The sequence below is a fragment of the Nycticebus coucang genome, chromosome 4, assembly GCF_027406575.1.
Source record: "Nycticebus coucang isolate mNycCou1 chromosome 4, mNycCou1.pri, whole genome shotgun sequence".
NCBI classification, from domain to species: domain Eukaryota; kingdom Metazoa; phylum Chordata; class Mammalia; order Primates; family Lorisidae; genus Nycticebus; species Nycticebus coucang.
In genome coordinates, this window is record NC_069783.1 from 92,536,493 (window position 1) to 92,555,033 (window position 18,541).

Here is an 18,541-nt window from a genome sequence, read left to right on the forward strand (position 1 = left end):
ACGATTTACTATGTTAAACTATTTTAAATTGCACACAACCTTTATGTCCACCCTGTATAGGTGATTATACTGTTCAATATTAAATTTCAACCAATGTAATATATATTAATAGAAAAAAGAACAGAAACTATATAATTATCTCAATAGATGTAGAAAAATCATTTGACAGCATATCATGATGAAAACTCTCAACAAACTTAAGACTATAAAATACCTCTTTAACCTCATAAAGAGCATCTATTAAATACCTAATGCCAACATCATACTTAAAGTGAAAGAATCAAAGCTTTCCGCTTAATTTCAGGAATAGGACAAGGATGTCTACTCTCACAACTTCTATTAAACAATACGGAGATTCTAGTTAGCACAGCTACTCAAGAAAAAGAAGTAAAGTATCCTTGGCTTGGTGCCCGTAGCACAGTGGTTATGGCGCCAGCCATATACACCGAGGCTAGCAGGTTCAAAACCAGCCCGGGCCAGCTAAACAACAATGACAGCTGCAACAAAAGAATAGCTGGGCATTGTGGCAGGTACCTGTAGTCCCAGCTACTTGGGAGGCTGCAGCAAGAGAATCACTTGACTTTTTTTTTTGAGGCAAAGTCTCAAGCTGTTGCCCTGGGTAGAGTGCCGTGGCGTCACAGCTTAAAGCAACCTCAAACTTTCATGCTTAAGCAATTCTCTTGCTTCAGCCTCCCAAGTAGCTGGGACTACAGGTGCCTGCCACAACGCCTGGCTACTTTTTTTGTTGTTGCAGTTATCATTGTTGTTTTAGCTGGCCCAGGCTGGGTTTGAACCCACCAGCCTCGATGTATGTGGCTGGCACCCTACCCACTGAGCTACAGGCACTGCCACAAGAGAATGGCTTAAGCCCAAGATTTGAGGTTGCTGTGAGCTGTGACGCCAGTACTCTACTGAGGACGACATAGTGAGACTCTGTCTCAAAAAAAAAAAAAAAAAAAAAAAAAAGAAGTAAAAGTATCCAGACTGAAAGCATGAAGTAAAACTGTCCCTATTTGCAGATAACATAATCTTGTCTGTAGAAACCCTAAGGAATTCACAAAGCAACTATTAGAGCCAATATTAATAATATGTGAGTTCAGCATGGTTGCAGGGTAGAAGATCAATACACAATATTTAATGCATTTTCATATATTAGCAATGAATAATCTGAAAATGAAATTAATAAAACAATTCCATTTATAGATTAAAATAAAAATTAAAATATTAGGAATAATTTAACATAAGAAATACAAGACTTGTACGCTGAAAAAAACTTACAGAACGTCATTGAAAGAAATTAATAAGACCTAAATAAATTGAAAGACATATATTCATGAATTAGAAGACCTAATATTGTTATATTGTTAAGATTGTCATACTTCCAAAATTTATCTACAGATTCAACACAATCCCTCCAATATCCTTGCTGGGTTTTGGAGAAATTGACAAGTTGATCCTAAATTCACATGGAAATGCAAGAGATGCAGAATAGCCAAAAATATTCCCAAAAAAGAAGAAAGTTGGAGGACATACACTTCTCATTTTTAAAACCTATTACAAAGCTATAATAATGAAAACAGTGAAATACTGGCATGAATATGTAGATCAATGGAATAGAATTGAAGGGTCATAAGTAACCTCAATAAATGATTGTCAGCTGATTTTTGACAAGGGTGCTGAGATATGTCAGCGGGGAAAGAATAATCTTTCAATGTATGGTGCAGGAACAACTGGATATCACATGTGAAAGAATGTAGTTGTACCCCTACCTCTCACCGTAAATGAAAATTTAACTCAAAATGGATCTGACTCTTCAATGTAAGAGCTTAAACTTATAGAAGAAAATATAAGTGGAAATGTAGGTGACCTTGTGTCAGGCAATGGTTTCTTAACTATAATAGCTAAAGCACAGGCAACCAAAGGAAAAAAAATAGATAATTTGCTCTTAAAAAATTTTATAAAGTTTTATGCTTTCATGGAAAGACATTATCAAGAAAATGAAAAGACAACTCACAGAATGGAAGTATTTGCAAATTACGTATCTGGCAAGGCTCTAGATCCAGGAAATATATGCATAAAGAACTCTTACAACTCAACAATAAAAGGACCAATATCTAATAAGAAAAAAAAAAAAGAAAAGATTTAAATAGACATTTCTCTGAAAAAGAAATACAACTAGCCAATGAGTACATATGTTGGGGAGTTTGGGGTGCGAACCCTCACCTGGTTTGAAAGCCAGCTGGGAAAAACGATGCTGAAAATATCTGAGTTTAAAACAAAGTCTGAAAGTATCTGGAGAAGGCTTACATTAACTCAGACTGAGTAGTAAGACCTAGAAAATGCAGCTCCTCTCTGGCTTCTTCAGAGGCTTTTATTGATTTCCAACAAAGGTGCATATGCAAAAGATAGGGTTGAAAGAATCCCAAGTTCCCAGGAAGACTGGATAGAGAGAGACACTGGATAAGCAGTAGGGGGCTAGTAAACAGGGATGGAATGGTGTATGTAAATAACTAAAGGGGGAGAGAGAAGCCAGTTCTATTCCTGCAGGGAAAATAAACTAGGTTTTCTAGTCCAACTACATATTCAAAGAGTTTAATCCTTCCCATTTGTTGACTTTCTAACACATAGGCCTAGTCCAGTCTGTCGGGGCCTCCAGGTTTTTTGCATCTTCTGTGGATTTGAAGAACCCCCAGGGATTGTCCATCTGTGGGTATTCCCCTGGATACCCCAGGATTGAGATGGGGCACCCCATTGAGAATTCAAGCTATCTACCTCCCACCTACATAAAAGCTGTTCAACATTTCATTAGAGAAATGCAAATGAAAGCTAGTATTAGTAAGATACTAATTAAAAAGACAGGTTGGATTTGTTGGCTCACATACCTGTAATCCCAATACTTTTGGAGACTGAGGCAGGAGGATCGCTTAAGGCCAGAGTTTGAAACCAGCCCGGGCAACATGGCAAGACCCTGTCTCTACAAAAGATAAAAATAATAACTAGGCATGGTGAGGGTACATCTGTAGTCCCAGATACTCAGGAGGCTGAGACAGGAGGATCACTTGAGATAGGGAGCTGGAGGCTGCAGTGCAGTGAGCTATGATCATGTCATTGCACTCCACCCTGAGCGACAAAGTGACACTCTCTAAAAAAACAAAAACAAAAACACCCACTGACAGATGAGAACAAATGCCAGCAAGATACTTGGGAGGCTGAGGCAAGAGAATCACTTGAACTCAAGAGTTTGAGGTTCTGTGAGCTGTGACACCACGGCAGTCTGCCTGCCGAGGGTAACATAGTGAGACTCTGTCTCAAAAAAAAAAAAAAATGCTAGCAAGTACGGAAATCTGGACCATCACACATTGCTGTTGGGAAGGTAAAAAGTGTAACTACTATGAAAGTAGTATGACAGTTCTTCAAAATGTTAAGAGAGCATAGGACTCAGCAATTCCACAGACAATTGAAACATATGTTCACACAAAAATTTGTACGCTAATGTTCATAGCAACTTTATGTCTAATAGCCAAAAAGTGGAAACAACCCAAATGTTCATCAACTGATTATAAGCAAAATGTAGTATAGCCCTAAAATGGGATATAAACTGTGATAAGTAGGTTGTTATTGATACCTGCTACAGCATGGATTAACTTTGAAAACATTACGACACTAAGTGAAAGATTCCAGACACAAAAGACCCCATAGTGTATGATTCCATTTACATGAAATGTCTGGGATAGGCAAATACATAGAGTAGATTAGTGATGAAAAGAGAAAAATGAGGAGTGACTTCTAGTGGGTATGGGATTTTATTTTTGAGGACTGATGAAAATTGTGGAATTATATAGTCAACACTTGCACAACCTTGTGAATGGACCAAAACCCACTGAATTGTATTTTAAGAGACTGAATTTTATGGTATGTGAATTATATCTTTAAAAAAAATTTTTTTAAGAATACATGGAATAAATATGCCGACTAAAGATTTGTCTAAAAAAAAAAAAAAAAACCTTGGCAACAGTGATGTATGATCAAAAAGGCAGCAAGTAGTTTAATTTTCCAAGGGAAACAGATGCAGTTTTTTGTCTTGGCTTGACTCCAGCATTCCCACTCTGTTTCAGAATTCTCATCCTCACTACCTACCATATGAATTTCAGGTCTCTCACTGAATTTCCCACATGTGATCAGTCTTTTTCTCACTTGTTAATTTCAATTGTTCTGTAATGCTGTAAATATCAGGACTGGTCTGTGTTTATATTGTGGTGCCACAGCTATTTTCAAAGCAGTGATTGCCTAAGGTACAATTTGGTGCCTGATCCTCAATACTTTTCAACTTGTTTTAAATGGGCATTTGGATATCTGCAGATACATTAAAGTGGCTTTTAGTGGTTTCTTCTCAGTCTTCATGCAGGTTTGATACTAAACTGACTGCTCCTCCTTATTGCTTAGAAGTGAGCTGCAGGTGTTGTAGCTAAAGTAATTCTTCTTAAGCTTCCTTCTTTCAGAATTATAAGGCAGAAGAGAACATGAGAGTGACAGAGAACCATGTCTGTAGGAGGACATTAGCTTCTCTTCCATAGTCTGTTATTGGTGCTTGTGTTCTTTATTTTGGTGTCTGATTCTTTTTTGTTTCTTTGTTTTTTATTTCCTTTCTCTTCCTCCCACCTCTGCCCCTTCCCTGAGGGTTATAGGAATTAGGAGCACTGGAGGTTGGAATAATTTTCCACTGATTTATAAGCAAGTTGAGCAAGCCATGGTGCTCTTTTTACAACAGAGATTTTACTTTGATTTTATGAGCATTAATAGGAAGTAAAAATCATTTTATAATATTCCAGGGTAGAAAGAGTCTAGAATTCATCAGGACTCTTTCCCATTCTCCCATGAGCTTCATAATTCCACACTCTAATGGGCCTCTCCAAGGTTATATGACACAGTCTGCTCAAGCGCAGACTCTAAAACTGCCCATATGGACTCTGTCACATGTTAGGTATATATGTGACATCACTCCATGTCCTTGGGCCTCAGCCCTCATGTGAGGGATGAGGTTAGCCCCTGGGGTACTCCAAGGAATGTTTGCTGGGTCTCTGCTGGGTGAGTCAGTTTTGTAGGATGGGGTGGGTTACATCCTCCTCTGCCTGTCCTCCCCCACCCTCTTGGCTCCCCTGCAGTGCCAGGTGAACGTGCTTGGCACATGGTGCTAAAGCAAGTATAGATTCACAGAAAATACTGGTTAGGAAGTGCGGCAGACAAAGGGGGTAAATGCCCAAAGATGGGCTGCTCTCTGGTGCTACAGTGTCACCACTTGTCTCCTGGGTCTCAGGCTGAGAAAGGCTCCATCTCACCTTCAGAGAATCCTCAACCCTCACAGCTGCTATCTGCTGAGCCCACTCACAGGGCGGAAACCTCACTCATCTCACCAGCCAGCAGGAACCAGACTGGATTCCTTTCCCTGACAGTCGCTGTCTTGCTCCCTCCCCTTCCCAGCTGTCCTCAATTCCTTCCCCACCCTCTTCCCTTCCTTCCTCCTGTCCTTCCTCCCTTCCTTTCACCTTTTCAACTCATTCACAGCATTCTTTTCCAAACACCACTGTACATGTGGGGGCCAAGAGTTTGGGGTATTGAACAGTATGTACCAAGTTGATGTCTATCAAATACAAGTGCTTCAGAATGTTCTGTGAAGAAAGACTCTGGAGCTAAATATCTGGATTCCCAAACAGCTTTGGGAAATGGTGAGCCCCAATTTCCCATAAGAAAGTCCTCAGAACTTTGGACTTCTCTGAAAAGGAAGAAGTGCTTGCAAATGTTTCTTTTTAAGCTCCCGAAACTTTTCGCCTAAGGGACCCTCCTTCTGAGTAGCAGCCCCTCCCATGAGTGGAAGCAGCTTCTGTAGAACCCACTGTTGGAAGCAGCAGACTTGATACTCTCCAAGGCTGGTCCCAGCTCTAGAGCTCTAGTTCATTGATTCACTGACAGTTCCCTTGAGAGGCACCTTGACCTAGCATGGAGGGAATGAAGTGTCAGATAAGCAACTTTCAGTGCAGGAGGATGGGGGATGGCACTTCTGGTGGTGACAAATTCTTCATGGCTCTAAGTCTCTGGGAAGCTGAGCCTTGAGGATGGGTGGATGCAGGATGGGGGAAGGCAGTGAGCACTGACAAACAATGCTTAACGGATCTATTTGCCTGTGGCCCTGGCTGTAGCAGCAATGACTTTCAAAAGCATTATCCAGTAGGTCTTACTCATTGAGAAATTTGTTCTGAGATTAACAAGCAAGATGAAGACCAAGCAAGTCAATTCTATGGTACAAACATGCTCTGCCATCTGTTTCCCTCTCCCATTACTGAAAGAAAAATCTTTAGCAATCTGTGTGGTGGAATAGGAAAGCCATACAATCAGGATTAGCTTTGAGTTCACACCTCTGTAATAAATGAAGGCTCTGTGGGTGAGAATTCATGTAACACTTTTAATTAAGAAAACTGCAGGGAATGGAAAGGACCCCTTAATAAGTGACACCCTGCTCTTCCCCTCGTGGGGAAAATGAGGTGCAGCCACTAATTGGTGTAATTAGCTCTGAAAGTTAAAAGATTTTCTCCTTTCTCTCCTTTTTTCAGCTTCCAAACACCTGGGCTCTTTATTTTTGATTACTAGGCTACCCCTTCTTTCTTTTATGAAAGTTCAAGTTGGTTTGGGGTCTTGCTTGAGCCTCATTTTCAGATGGAAATTGGGAACCTGAATCCCTGAATTGGGCTGCACTTATTAAGGGGTCCTTTCTATTCCCCTGCAGTTACCTGGTCCTGGCTGACGCTAGGAATCAAGAATTAATCTCTCACTCTTTAAAAACTCTTGCTAGGAGGGCAGCGCCTGTGGCTCAAAGGAGTAGGGTGCCGGCCCCATATGCCGGAGGTGGCAGGTTCAAACCCAGCCCTGGCCAAAAACTGCAAAGAAAAAAGAAAAGAAAGAAAAACCCTTGCTAGGATAGATTTGAATGTGTTTTCAGTAAATTCTCTCATCTTTTTATTATAAAAGAAGGCAACCCAAAATGGAATGGAAGGATAAGGATTATGTTGCTATGGAAATAATAGCATGAAAAATTTATTTCCTACTATACCTATTGAAGGAGAAAAGAAAATATCCTCCCAAGTAGAAATTAAGAGGGAACAAAAGACTTAGAATGTAATTAACAATAATTGAGCAAAAATAGTCACCCAAAGAGATTCTCCAAGAAGGCTGATCTCCCCAACACAAATGGCTCTATCCTCTTCTGGCTGCTGCTTTATGATGCAGGAGAGTGTGGAGGAAAACCTAGGAGCCCCGGAAGCCTCTGGCTGGAGCTCCCTGAGCAGGGTGAGGAGACACTTTGTGATCCATGTGGAAACCATCTGCTGGTATTGGGGATGGTGCTCTAAAGGGATTTACATGCCAGGTTGATTTAAAATTCAAAAGCTGAAACAAGCTTCTCTGAACACTCCCAACTCCAGTAGGTTTGGGAGTGAATCCTTTCAAAGGTGTTCTGTTAAAATTTGGGGGCATGTAAGCACGTGTCGTGGTGGGCACCTACTCTGGAGGCTGAGGCAAGAGGATCACTTGAGCCCAAGAGTTTGAGGTTGCTGTGAGCTATGATGCCACAGCGCTCTACCCAGAGTGACAGAGTGAGACTCTGTTTCAAAAAATGAAAATAAAAAAATAAAATAAATTTGAGGGCATGGACCACATGAAGCACTAATGGGCTGATCCTTTACATATTATCAAGAAGAAATTGGTTCTAGAATGTTTTATTTCTTCAAATCTTATTCTAATTATAGATCTCCTTAAATATAGTAATGGGTAAGTCTGGGTAAAATTTTTGTTTCCCTAATGACACGTGCTACTTTTAACTGATAGTATAATTTCACTTGCATCTGTGTCTGGGGGAAGCGTTAACTGATTGGGTTATCAAGTCATCAGTGAGAAAGCTCTCTCTACCTTAAACCAGCTGCAAACCTTGGCTGCACAATCCAGTCACCCAGGGAGCTCTGAAAAATCCCGATGTCCAGGGCATACTCCCAGACCAGTTAAAATCAATCTAGTAGACAGATTCCAGGCATCAGTATCTCTTTTTTTTTGCAGTTTTTGGCTGGGGCTGGGTTTGAACCCGCCACCTCTGGCATATGGGGCCGGGTGCCCTACTCCTTTGAGCCACAGGTGCCGCCCAGGCATCAGTATTTTAAAAAGCTCCTCAGGGGATTCCAGTGCGAGGACTTGAGAGCCACTGATCTAAGTGGAAATAAGCATACTCTGTAGGACTAGTGGACCTGGATAGTGAACGTTACTAAAAAACCATCCCCCTGCCCAAACCCCTCCCCCTCAGGTCTTCCTAGGGCTCTGAGAGTCCCAATGGGGCTAAAAGCTCAGGGAAAGCTTTCTGCTTTCCTCCCAGTGGTGTGCAGATAAATGTTTAGCAGCCCACTCCCTGGAATTAAACAAAGGCCTGGTTAGTAACATATGTGGATTTCCAGAGTCTGTAACTATCCCCACCAGGGTCAATTTCACCTACTAAGGAGCTATCTCTGAACTTAGAGTTGGCAGGGTCTGTGCACAGCCAGCTGGGGAGACCAAGGCCTCCTTCCCAGTTCCAGATTTTTTCACCCTGTCCTCCGTGCCTGCCCCCAAGGAGCTCATTCTCCCTTGGGGAGCAGTTGGGGTTTTGAACCACCTAGATAAATACTTGCCCTTTGTTTGATATGCTGGTTTATCCTGCTCAGGTAAGATCACGCCTCCTCCTGGTTAAAGAGTATAGGTGACCTCTGGAAAACACCAAAGACTGAGGCTATTTGGGCAATTGGCATTCTGGGTTATATTTTATCCTTGTGAACCTAAAGTGAGTTGTCCTAGAGACACGTCTGGGTGCCTGAGCCTCCAGAGCTGAGAGCCAGGCTGTGAATCAGAATAAATTTACCAAGGCAATACAGGAGCTTCATGGGCCCACCTGCCGGCCATGGCGGGTTGATTGACTCTACCTAGCCAAAGGCTGGGTGCCGCTGCATCTCTTTCCCCCTCAGGACAAAGCATTTTGACTTGACTTTCTCGCTGAATTGCTGCCATAAATATAGGAAGACCGAGCAGATACTGTCTTCCAGGTGCCTAGGTAGTGGAGTAACTCACCCAAGCTTGAGCCCAAGCTTATGGGTGAGGAAGAAAGGCTTGAAGCCAGAGCTCCTGATTCTAGCTACGTGCACACACACACACTCACACACGCATACACCCAGCCTTGGTCTATCGGCCAGCTGCACCCATGCCTGGGGCCGGTCAACTTAGGCAGAGGAGGAAGTGAGATGAAAAGTAACAGATCCTGCTTTTCAGTCTTGTGCACTGATTCTTTGCAGTCCTACTTTGGAAAGCGTGTTTTCTGATATGAACCATGGGTTAAGTGGTCTAACAAAGAACACATTCCACCTTGATAAATGTGAAGTTGGGGGTGTAATGTGAATGGCTCATGCAATGCGAATGGCTGATGAGATGCAATTCCAAAAACAGAGTCAGAAGCAACCTCTGTCGAGATCATGTTAAATTCAGAAGACACCTGGGATTCTGAGAAATGGCTGCAGAAATACGGTTTGAAGGCCCAGAAGCTGTCGTTTTATGATATCCTCGCAGACTGCTCCTTCCGCCACGCCGATGGAGTCGTGGATATAAAAGCCAAACCAGAGAATGAGTCTGTGCAGACCAATGCGGTAGGTGAAGTGAACTCCTGGGAGGGGCTGTGGCCTCCCCTTGGGCCCTGGTGTGTGAGGCCTTCCTCAGATCAGAAGCCAAGGGCAGGATCACGGAGGCGGGGGAGGGAGGGAGGCAGCCAGAAAGGAAAGCAGGTCAAGTTTTGTGGAAGGAAGGGGTCTCTTCTGCTTCCCACCTTTCCCTTCTCCAAAGGGCACCTGTGGGAGTAAAGATAAAAGCTGGGAATTATTTCTAGATGCAAGTGAATAATACATGAGCAAGGATCTGGGCTTGTAGAAATCAGGCATTATTAGTCTCAGAATTATTCAACATTGTACAAAGTAGCTTTTGTTCCTCCATGTTGGATGGAAGCTATGGCTAAAGCAGGCATTTCTGTGGTCCTCTTGTATTTCCACTGCCTTGAAGATGAATTATTCCAGTGACTACCAGCTCCCATATAGGGGAATTGCAGTAATTATAAAATAAGATTCTTTAACGGGTTGAGGCACTGGATGGTTATCTATCAAAAACTTTGAAAACTGTGTTTCCAAATGCCAAAAAGCTTCTCATAGTGCCTGTCTCTGGCTCCTGATGGATGGACAATGCCTTTAGGCTTAAGGCCCTTAAACTCTCATGTCCTGAATCTGAGCAAGCAAGTCTGAGGTGGGGCACAAGAGTTTGCATCCTCCATAACAATTCCCAGGCGGCGCTGAAGCTGCTGCTCCGGAGGCCACACTTTGAGAAACAGCAAAATGAGGAACAGGAACTAGAAGGCTTGGTATCAAAAGTTCAGACGTGTAGAAAAGACTAGGTAATGCCATAATGTGAAACAGAAAATTAGAGTAAAATGAATATTGCAGATTTATAAAAACAAAGGAAAGCTTTTTTAGGAGTTGGTAAGTCTCAGTTTCTTAGTGAAAGCTAAAATGCAAACCACAGGCCTGTAACTGAGGCCCTGGGGAGACATCCGGGAGAGGAATTCAAGGCCCTCCTCGAATATGAGGGTCTCCTTATGTGTTCTTAAAAGCTACGATCCAAGCACAAGATCATTACTGAGATGTTTGGCAGTGGTGGGACTCCAGACCCTTAACACTTGTCAGGCTGGTGACAGCTGAGCTTCACCTATCCTCCTCAGGAAGGGCACCCTCCTTCGGGGCCACCTCAGCCACACCATGTTGTGTTGTTGCCTTGCTATTGCAGCATGTTTACAATGAACTGCAAGAAGGAAAATATAAAAATTGAATTAGAACAGGGCAGAATTGATGCACGACTTGTTTCCTGGCTTATCCTGGGATGCAGAGTAATTGCTCTAGTGCAGGGAAAATCTCATTTGTGGGTTTCCTCCTCCAGCACACATTTTTGATTTTGTAGACATTATTCAGTAATGTTCAGGAAATTATACTTAACTAAATTTTCATTTTAAAAATACATTCGACTCTGGATATTTAAAAATATTGAATCCCTGTCAACTTGGAACATAGCTTACTGTGAGCTCATGACAACGTGCTATGCTCAGTCTAGCTCTAACCCTGATTTCTCCTTACTCTTTATTGGCAATTTTTAATACATTTTACAGTGCCTTGAAAATTTTAGCTCATAAAATGGGAATTTTACATCAGATTTCTTGTGCTAACCAATAATGAAATGGTAAAGGGTGACCATTATATTGTACAGTGATCCTCTTTCAAGATATTGAGCAAAAAGGGACAATATTTCAGACTACATATCCAAAACTGGATTCAGAGCTAAAATTGTGATGCGTATAAAGTAGGGAGAAACTGAGGCTGTGAAATAAATAGATTATTTAGGGTCCCCATTGAGCAAGATCCCCTAAGTTTTTGACTATAAAAACCAGTTTATAGGTACAGATCCAGAACACTCACTTATAAGAAATAAATGATGAAAAGGGCTTGCTATGTAGTGATTCAAAGATGAATGAATGGGAGGAGACAAAAATGCATTTCTAATAAGGAGATTTTAGTCAAAGTCCAATAACTTGGTATTTGGGCACACCCGAAATCACATGGCAAGCATGGTGACTTACTGCTTATGCAAAGCCCTGATGTCCCCAAACCCATTCTTGTCTCATCGCTTACTACTCTAACAAATACTGAGCTTCTGCTATGCACCAGGCAGTGCGGTGTGGTAGAGGGTACACTGGATCTGGGTGTAAAGCCTACTTCTGCCAGTTATGAGACATTAAACAAATAATGGCACCTCTTAGAGCAGTGGTTCTCAACCTTCCTAATGCTGTGGCCCTTTAATACAGTTCCTGTGGGTTGCAACCCACAGGTTGAGAACTGCTGTCTTAGAGTCTCACCCTCCAAATCTGTAAAATGGGTGGGGTGAAGTGCAGATTTAAAAATGCATGTTTGAGCACAGTACCTGGAACAGAGGGGATGCCCATAGATAATACCTTCCTTCTTTTCTGTGTTATAAAAACACTGAGTCAGAAATGAGCGTTTACTGAATATTTTTATGGTTTATGTACAAGGTGAGCATTTGTACTCTTCTTTTACAAAAGGGACAACAGAGTCATAGGACCTTGGAGAGCGTAGGTAACTCTCTTGTGATTGATCTCAGCAGGTGCAGGCAGTGTTTGAATTCAGGTCCCCCAGGCTCTCACACTGTACTTTTCCCACCGTGACACACCAGCCCCTGACACAAAGCCTGCATTCTTTAGCTTGTGGCCTGGTGGTTTTCCATTTGGCTGTGCATAAGGTACATGCAAGAAATGCTGTGTGATGAGACTGGGAGTGGGAGAACCATTTTGGTGACAACCCCAGGAACATGGTGGGAATGAGAGAGAAGACACCTTTGTCCTCCTGTCCTTGCCCTGCTGTAGAGGTGCACTTCCCCTCTCCACCTGCCTTGGGCTCATAGGACGGATCTTATCAGGCCCTCTGACCCCCTTCTCATCAGTCACCACCAGACTCCTAAATTCATATCCCCATGTGGTTCTGAGCACCTGAGTTCGATGCCTCAGAATTTCTTAATTCTCCTCTTTTGATCTTTTGAACCTACTCCAGTAGGTCCCATCAAGCCCACTCTTGCCAAATCAAGGGGTCAATTCTTAGTCTCTTTCTTCCTTGCCCTCTTGTCAACATTTGCTATGGCTCCACTTCCTTGAAGTTCTTTTGTCTGCAGAATGTGCGCTGTCCTAGTTTCCCTCCTACCTCACAGACTGCTCTTTGCCAGTCATCATTGTCCCTGCTTTCCCAGCCTCCTCATGCAGGAGGGCCTCATGGGGCTGTCCTTGGGCCTCTTCTCTGTCCACACTCCTTCCCTGGTCACCTCGTCGGGTCCTGTGGTTGTTAATCCCAAGCACATGTGGTGACTTCCAGACCTGTATCTCCAGTCCAGAGTGTTGGCCTGATCTCCGTGACGACGTGCCATGTCCCCTGGATGTCTAACCGACACTCAGTCTTCATCTCCCCTCTTCAGGCTGCTGTCCCACCATCTTCCTCCTAGCAATTTATTGCATCTCCATTCTTCCATGTCCTCAGGACTGAAGGCCTCAGAGTCACTCCTGACTCCCCTCTTTCCCCTCATACATCTGATCTCTCCCTAAATCCCGTCAGTTCTGTCTTCAGAGTGTCGTTCAGCACCTGACCCTTACACCCTTTCCCCCTTCCCCCACCAGACCTCCTGACTCCCTGCTTCTACCCATGATCCCCAGCAGTCCCTTCCAAGATGTGTTAGATGTGTCACTATGTGTCAGTGCTCTTATTAAAGGCCTGAGAGGCTTCCTTTCTCACTCAGGGCAAAAGCCAGAGTCTTTCCCGTCAGTGGTCGGGCTTTTCGGCATCTGCTCCCGGCCCTCCCCCTTGTATTTCCAAATTCAGTTCTCTCTTCTGTAATCCAGTCTCTTTGAATCAGTACTGATCTTCCCAAAATCCAATCAGCGTGCCAGGCAGACTCTCCGCTCACGGTGTCTGCCCTTGCTCTATTCTCTGACTCCCTCCAGACCTTCCTATGGCCACACTCTTTGTTCCCTCTGGCCTTTGCCAATATTTCACCTTCTCAGACTTTCTCCATTAGGATTTAACTTGGTCCTGTGCCCCACTTCCTTTTTTCAGTATTCTCTATTCTCCTTTCTTATTTTTCTCCACAGCATTTGTCATCATCTGACCTTCAATATCATGATTTGTTTATTGTCTGGCTCTTCTCCTGTAATACGAGCTCTATGAAGGCAGGAATTTTGGACTTTGTGTAGGTTGTATTCCTGGTGCCTGGAAGAGCTGCTGGCCCCAGTGCAGAGTGAATGCCTGTGGACCAGTGAGGGAGGCAGACCTGATTGATGACAGCGCTCCTCGAGGGGCCTTTGTCCTTGCATGAGTTCTGCGTGTGCAGTAGAGGGTGCTAGATGTGAGCTGCGGAGCTTGGCGCTTGGCTTCATGGAAAGTAGGTTTGAGGAGAGTCTTGAATCTCACCTTCCCAGAATGGTCTCCCTGGCCCTCCAGTTCACTGTGATCTCTTCCTTCTCTGCTAGGACTTGCCCAGTCTTTACTGCCTCAACCCAGCACCAGATACCAAGTATTTAATTCTCTGCATTCCTAATTTTCTCTCTTTCTTTGTGTGTGTCGGGGGTTGGAAGGAGTCTCCCTGCTGGAATCATTAGCTTTTCTGGGGCACAGATGTGCTCACACATGTCTTTCTGACCATTGTTCTTGACATCTAGCACCAGGCCCCATGGAGAATGGGCCCCAGACCATGTTTGGCTGAACTGACGATTGAACGATTTACAGTGGGGGTGAGTGCTAAGAGCTGTGTCATTGGACAGCAGTGGAGGTACCCTTCTTTGTGTGGTTTCTGAGTGGCTTCTGTCCTTTGTCCCTTCCTTAGGAGACCAATAAGAAGACAGTCCATGCAAAATACTGCAGCAGGTTTGTCCACGCTCCCTGGAAGGATGGGAGCTTGGTCCACGTCAACATCACCAAGGAGAAGTGCAAGCTGTACAGTGAGAGGATTCGTGCAGTCCTGGCTCAGATCCAAAGGAGGTCGGTGTGTTTGCAGGAGGGTACTCACCTCCTAACTAGACTTAGTCTAGTCTCTCTTGAAATTCAAATCTGCTCCATCTTTTTCTTTCCCCTCTTTATTTTTAGTTCCCCTAAAAATTGTACTTATTTATGTGGCACAGAGCAATAGTTTGATATGTGTATACAATATATAATGATCAAATCAGAGTAATTAGCACATCCATCACCTCAAACAGCTATCATTTCTTTGTGTGGTGAAATCCTCTCTTGCAGCTTTTTGAAAATACGTAATAAATTACATGTAGCCATATTCATGCTACAGTGCTGCAGGACACCAGAACTCATTTCCCCATTACCCAGCCTCTCCCCTTCAGCCCCTCCCTTCTACTATTCCCAGCCTCTAATACCTGCAATTCTACTCTCTACTTCCACAGCTCAAAAGTTTTTTTAGTTCCCACATATGAGTAAGAACATGTAGCATTTGTCTTATTTAACTTAAAATCCTCCAGGCTCATCCATGTTGCAGTGAATGACAGGATTTCAGTCCTTTTTATGGGTGAATAGTATTCTATTGTATGCAGACCAGTATAAGCTCAACCAGAGAAATAGCCAATGAGGCCAATGAGCATCGCTGAGTCGAGGTTGCTATCTTATGACTTGCTGGTAGTCACTGATAGTCTTGTTAACAACAAAGGAGGATGCTTGGATTCAGATTCCAAGCAGCCTTAGTGCCAGTGCAGATTCTTAAAAACAGCAAAGAAAGTTATACTTATCGTGAGAAGTGACTACACACTCCTAGTAGGAGGCTAAAGAATGTTCTGCTCATGCCTTGCCTCTTGTGTTGGCCACAGTTATTCTGCAGAAAGGCATTATACCTGTCCTCTGTCTAAGGCATCTGTTATAATGTGGTGAAATATTTCAATACAAAGGAATAATACATATAGTTTTGAAATCAGCTTAAAATAATGTCATGGGATCCGTCTCAAGCCTTCAGGGCCCTCAGAATCTGGAAATGCTCTAGAATATGCTGTGCTAATGCCGTGACCTCAGGTTCGACCCCATGGGGATGGTTTACTTTAATGTTTGCACCTCCCAGGTGCCAGTTTTAGACCACAAGACCAAATTCATTTAGATGCCTGGGCTCTGAGGTCAGATAGAGCTGGATTCTAATCCTAGCTCTCTGCCACTTGCTAGGTGACCCTTGGCAAGTTAGTTAATGCCTTTGTGCATCCGTTTCCTCATGTATAAAGTGGTAATAGTAATGTCATGTATAAATCTGTTCTGTGGATTAGAACAGAGACTAAATCTAATGAGCTTAAGGTAGTACTAGTCTGTAACAGTTATTTGATAATGAGAGCTCTTTTCTGTGCCTGGTTTATCCTATTTAATGTAATGTCCTCCAAGTTTATCCATGTTACCAGAAATGACAGGATTTCTTTCTGTTTTGTGGTTGAATAGTATTCATATATATTCTGTACATGAGCTCTATATACAGTATACATATATATTATAGTATATGTATGAATACTGAATGTATCTCACATTTTCTTTATCCATTTTATTATTAGATGGGCATTTAGGTTGATTCTATATTTTTGCTATTGTGAATAGCACTGCAATAAACGTAAGTGTGCAAATATCTCTTTGACATACTGATTTCCTTTCTTTCTTTTTTTTTTTTTGATATATACCCTGTAATGGGATTGCTGGATCATATGATAGTTCTGTTTTTAATTTTTAAGAAATCTCCATACTATTTTCTTTAATAGTTGTACTTATTTACATTCCTATCAACAGTGTCTAAAAGTTTCCTTTTCTCTGGATCCTCTCCAGCATTTTTTTTCTTTTTAATAATAGCTATCCCAGTGGGGTAAGGTGATATTTCTCCGACGCTTAGTGATATTGAACATTTTTCATACATGTGTTGGCCATTTGTATGTCTTCTTTTGAGAAATATCTAATCAGGTTTTTTGCCTATTTTTTAAGGGGATTGCTTGGCTTTTTGCTTTCTTTTTCTTTTTTATTTATTTATTTATTTTTATTTTTTGAGACAGTCTCACTATGTCACCCTGGGTGGAATACCATGTTGTCACAGCTCACAGCAACCTCCAATTCTTCGGCTTAAGTGATGCTCTTGCCTCAGCCTCCCAAGTAGCTGGGACTACAGGTGCCTGCCACAATGCCTGGCTATTTTTTTGTTGTCGTTGTCATTGTTGTTTAGCTGGCCCCTGGCTGGGTTTGAACCCACCAGCCCCAGTGCATGTGGCTGGCGCCCTAACCACTGAGCTACGGGCGCCGAGCTGGCTTTCTGCTTTAGAGTTGTGTTCCTTTTATATTCTGGATATCAACCCCTTATTAAACGGATAGTTGTGAACACTTTCCCCTTTCTGTCAGTTGTCTCTTCACTTTATGGATTATTTCCTTTGCCGTGCAGAAGCTTTTTGGTTTATTTACCCATTTTTGCTTTTGTTGCCTATGCTTTTGAGGTCTTATTCAAAAACTCCTTGTCCACTCCAGGTTCATGAGACATTTCCCCTTTGTTTTCTTCAAACATCACACGATTTCACTCATGTGAAATCTGCAAGTAGAGAGTAGAATAGTGGTTGGGGAAAGTTGCTGGTGACCAGGAAAGGTTTGTCAATGGGTAGAAAGTTACAGTTAGACAGGAAGATTGTTTTGGTGTCCTGTTACACAGTAGGGTGACTATAGAAAATAACAGTGTATTGAACATTGAAGATACCTTAAGAGAAGATTTTAAATGCTGTCGCCATAAAGAAATGATAAATATTTAGTGTCATTATGCTAATTATCCCAATTTGATCATACTATGGATATATGCATTGAAACATCACATTATATTCTATAAATAGGTACAATCATTATAAACAAAAATTAAATAAAAAACAAAGAAATAAAAGAAGAGAGAGCGCTCCCTGCCTCCTCTGTGGATTCTTTTATAATGCCACAAGCTGCAGACACCCTTCTGCCCCTGTGTTTACCCTAAGAACCCCAGCCTCTCAGAGCCAGGGTGGTAATGAGTAACTCAGAATAAATAATCCCCGTGTTTGGGCTCTTCTCTGCTTATGGTTTTGGAACTAACTCAACAGGAGGAGTAGTTTGGGTTTGAGATACGGGAGAAGGATGCTGCTTGGGAAGGAGTCCACCTGGCCGTGCTGGGGCCATTTGCCCCTCTCCTGCCACCGGATGTCAGGGACTGTTGGCAAGTTGTTTCTTCTCTTCTATTTTCTGGAAGACTTTGTGAAGAGTTAGTATCTATCATCTTGCTCTTAAATGTTTGGTAGAGTTCACCATTGAAGCCATCCGAGCTGGGAATTTTCTTCTTTGAATGCATACAGAGCTGATATGAGTAATTTATGTGATCTTTCTTTTCCAATAGGTCTGGCTGGTGCGTATTCATTTTAGTGGTCTTGTCAAAGAACCAACTTTTGCTTTCATTTTTTTTTTTATCTCTATAGGATTTTCTGCTTTGTATGCCATTGATTTCTACTCTTATCTTTATTATTCCCTTTCTTCTCCTTACTTTGGATTTAAGTTTCTTAAGCTGGATGCTTTAATCACTGATTTGAGACACCTTTCTTTCTTTATAATACAAGCATTTAATTCTATAAATTTCCCTCTGAATTCTTCTTTAGTTGTCTCTCACATGTTTTGATATGCTATATTTAATTTTCAATCCCTTTAGAGTATTTTCTAGTTTCTTTTTTTTTTTTTTTTTAGTATTTTCTAGTTTTACGTGTTATTTTTTTCTTTGACCAAAGGGTTACTTAGAAATGTGTTGTTTAGTTCCTCAATATTTATAAATTTTCCTGATAGCTTTTGTTATTGATTTCTATTTTAATTTCACTGTGAGTAGAGAA

At 42.2% G+C, this 18,541-nt stretch overlaps 1 protein-coding gene across 1 annotated transcript in view; it reads left to right on the plus strand.

Moving 5' to 3' along the window:
* VWA3B (von Willebrand factor A domain containing 3B) overlaps positions 1-18,541 on the plus strand; it is a 250,813-nt gene that overhangs the window by 91,862 nt on the left and 140,410 nt on the right. The window contains exons 9-10 of the mRNA XM_053588419.1: positions 9,508-9,704; positions 14,530-14,684. Coding sequence (XP_053444394.1) covers positions 9,508-9,704; positions 14,530-14,684 — 352 coding nt within the window. The remainder of the gene's footprint in view (positions 1-9,507; positions 9,705-14,529; positions 14,685-18,541) is intronic.